Here is a 3,758-nt window from a genome sequence, read left to right as displayed (position 1 = left end):
CAGGAGCCGTGTTCTGGCCAGGAACACATCTGGAATCCCGGCACTCAGGAGACTGAGTTAGGAGAATTACGATGGCCTCCAGACCATCCTGGACGTACATAGTGAGAGTCTCAGAACCTCCCGTCTCCTCCGTTACTCCTTTCTGTATCGCATGTTGCCTCGTTAGCTCATCTATCAGACCAAGAGAGATGGCTGTTTGAATTTATTCTTATTACTCTTGTTTTTGGGTAAAGAGCAAACAACCGTGGCCTAATGAACTAGCGAGCACGCTATCAACATCTCAGACGTCATTTATAATCCAGACAGTTGCTTGAGAGTCTCATGGACTAGCCTGCAGCCTTGCTGAGGAGCTGTGGCAGAGGCGGAAGGTGAAACTGTCGCCCAGCGCCCAGTGTGTTGCGGGGTTGGCTACTATGAGATTCTGGGCAGGATGGGCAAAATTTCTTTTTGGCCTACCAGGTGCCCCTACTAGTTGGAAAAAGTGGGCCACTTGGGGGGAGAGGCTATGTGCCTAGGAAGGGGAATGCTGGCCCTTACTCCTTCCTTCTGTCTTTCTTTGCTCCTCAGCAGTGGTGAGGGAGCCCCTTTGCTGTACCAGGTGTCTCCCACCATGTTCTCCCTCACGGTAGCCTAAAAGCAGCAGAGCCAGCCTGCCATGGACTGAACAGTTTGAATCCAGGATCCAAAATAGAACTTTTTCTTTAAATCGTTTCAGTCATTTATTTATTTATTTATTTATTTTTGTTACAGTGACACGAAGCTAACAACCCTCAAATCACCTTCTGTCAGAGATGGGTACCTGCCCGGCAAGATCCCGGTGACCCAACAGCCCATGTGGCCGCATGGCTCCTAACTGACAGTCTAGAGTAGAACACACTTGGTTCAACCTCATCATACTAGCCTGGGTGAGCTAAGAATTGTAGGCGTCTGTGCCGAACTAGGTTCACGTCAACTTGACACAAGCTGGAGTCATCTGAGGGGAGGGGAGCCTCAACTGAGAAAATGCCTCCGATTCCTGTAGGCAAGCCTGCCGGTAGGGCATTTTCTTAGTTAGTGATTGCTGTTGGAGAGCTCAGGCCCTAGGCGGGTCGTCCTGAGAGCTAGAAAGCATGCTAGAAATGTTGGTAAGCAGCGTTCTAACCACTGCCTTAGCCCCTGGCTCCAGGTTCCCTCCTAGTTTGAGTACCCCACCTTGGCTTCTTTAGTGGACTGGGAGTCAGGACATGTAAGTCAAATAAACTGTTTTCTCCTTAGGCTGCCTTTGGTCATGTGATCTCATTACAGAAATAGTAACCCTAACAAAATTGAATAGCATCCATTCGGGAACCAGGTCCAGCCAGGGTCACAGCCGGTGATGCCTTCTGTCTTCTGAATGAACTTCTTGAGTCTTTCTACAGTCCTAAGCTATTTAGGCTTTTTGTCTTATCATCCCTACTTTCTACGAGTCTCTAAATTTCCGGCTCACAGCTCTAAGACTTGCCCTCTCTGATGCTTTCTTTGTGATTGGCACAGCCCTCAGTCGGTTGTGGGTGGGTTTACCTTGGCATGAGTTTGTTCTTTTTGTGATTATTCTGGCAAAATAAAGAGTCTAATGTGGGGTTGGAGAGATGGCCCAGGAGTTAAGATCCTTCCTTCTCTTTCAGAGGACTAGAGTTTGGTTTCCACTACTCAGTCAGGGTAGCTCACAATTGTCTATTAAGTCCAGTTCTAGGGCACCTGCGCACACACACACACACACACACACACACACACACACACACACACACACATATATATATATATATATATACACATAAAGAAAAATAAATATTTAAAAAGGAGTCTAGCCCATGGCAGGGAAGTGAAGCTTGAGTCTTCTGCCACTGAAATGTCTATAGTTACTCCAGGTTCCTTCCCTGGAACATGAAGCATGCACTCAGCCGAAGTCAGATATCAAAGCCATTGTTTTGCCATTTGTCACAGGCAGGGAGCAACTGGCAGATACATGGTATGGATGTAGCGATGCATTCCCAGCCTCAATTATTTTATGTTCAGATTCCTTAGCATCTAACAGCAAAGATGTCTTTTCCCTTTAAAAATGCCAGGAACAGGCTCCCTGCTCCTCCCTGTTACAGAGACAGCCACATCTTGTGCAGTGCCTGCCTCGTCCTGTAGACAAGATGGTGAAGGTCGGTGTGAACGGATTTGGCTGTATTGGACGCCTGATTACCAGGGCTGCCTTCTGCTCTGCTCTTGGCAAAGTGGAGATTGTTGCCATCAACGACCCCTTCATTGACCTCAACGACATGGTCTACATGTTCCGGTGTGTCTCCACCCATGGCAAATTCAACGGCACAGTCAAGGCTGAGAATGGGAAGTTTGTCATCAACAGGAAGCCCATCACCATCTTCCAGGAGCGAGATCTCCTCGCTAAGATCAAATGGGCTGATGCTGGTGCTGAGTATGTTGTGTAGTCTACTGGTGTCTTCACCACCATGGAGAAGGCTGGGACCCACTTGAAGGGCCAAAAGGGTCATCATCTCTACCCCTTCTGCTGATGTCCCCATGTTTGTGATGGGTATGAACCACGAGAAATATGACAACTCACTCAAGATTGTCAGGAATGCATCCTGTACTACCAATTGCTTATCCATCTCTGGCCAAAGTCATCATGACAACTTTGACATCATGGAAGGGCTCATGACCACGGTCCATGCCATCACTGCCACTCAGAAGACTGTGGATGGCCCCTCTGGAAAGCTGTGGCGTGGTGGCCGTGGGACTGGCTGCCCAGAACATCATCCCTGCATCCACTGGTGCTGCCAAGGCTGTGGGTAAGGCCATCCCAGAGCTGAATGGGAAACTCACCGGCATGGCCTTCCATGTTCCTACCCCCAATGTATCCATAGAGGATCTGACATACTGCATGGAGAAACCTGCCAAGTATGATGACATCAAGAAAGCGGTGAAGCAGGCATCTGAGGACCCACTGAAGGGCACCCTGGGCTACACTGAGGACCAGGTTGTCTCCTGAGACTTCAACAGCAACTCCTACTCTTCTACCTTTGATGCCGGGGCTGGTATTGCTCTCAATGACAACTTTGTAAAGCTCATTTCCTGGTATGACAATGAATATGGCTACAGCAACAGGGTGGTGGACCTCATGGCCTACATGGCCTCCAAGGAGTAAGAAACCCTGGACCATCCACCCCAGCAAGGACACTGAGAGCAAGAGAGAGGCCCTCAGTTGCTGAGGAGTCCTTGTCCCAACTCAGCCCCCAACACTGAGCATCTCCCTCACAATTTCCATCCCAGACCCCCATAATAACAGGAGGGGCCTAGAGAGTCCTCCCTACTCTCTTGAATACCATCAATAAAGTTTGCTGCACCCGTCCCCTCAGCCCCCCTCCCCCCAAAGAAGAAATGCCAGGAGCAATATCCACAGAGGACTTGTGTATCAGAACTGAAATTATAACAATCCTTGTGTTATATAGTTATATAGCCTTCACATAGTTGGAAGTGTAATGTAACGCGGATGTAGTGCCACTGTTCCTGTTCATAGCACCAAGTTCCTGTTCCCCACAGAGACGGTGAAATGCTGCTACAGGCCAAACTGGAACTGTGAAGATGGACTCCAGGTTCCTGAGTCTTTAAAAAGGTGTTCTTTTTACTCTTTTTTAAAGTTTATTTTTATCTTTTTAATACTTATTTATTTCATGTATGTGAGTACACTGTAGCTGACTTCAGACACCCCAGAAGAGGGCACCAGATCCCATTAC

General features: G+C 48.3%; 1 protein-coding gene across 1 annotated transcript; it reads right to left on the bottom strand.

The window, feature by feature from the left end:
- Nucleotides 1-2,095: 2,095 nt before the first annotated feature.
- LOC116094709 lies at nucleotides 2,096-3,364 on the bottom strand. The gene has a single exon (XM_031376237.1). It carries the CDS (start codon nucleotides 2,631-2,633, stop codon nucleotides 2,109-2,111), a length of 525 nt encoding a protein of 174 aa, XP_031232097.1. The 5' UTR covers nucleotides 2,634-3,364; the 3' UTR covers nucleotides 2,096-2,108.
- Nucleotides 3,365-3,758: the final 394 nt, after the last annotated feature.

The sequence above is a fragment of the Mastomys coucha genome, unplaced genomic scaffold (genome assembly GCF_008632895.1).
Source record: "Mastomys coucha isolate ucsf_1 unplaced genomic scaffold, UCSF_Mcou_1 pScaffold17, whole genome shotgun sequence".
In the NCBI taxonomy this organism is placed as follows: Eukaryota; Metazoa; Chordata; class Mammalia; order Rodentia; family Muridae; genus Mastomys; species Mastomys coucha.
This window is presented reverse-complemented; position numbering and strand designations above follow the sequence as displayed.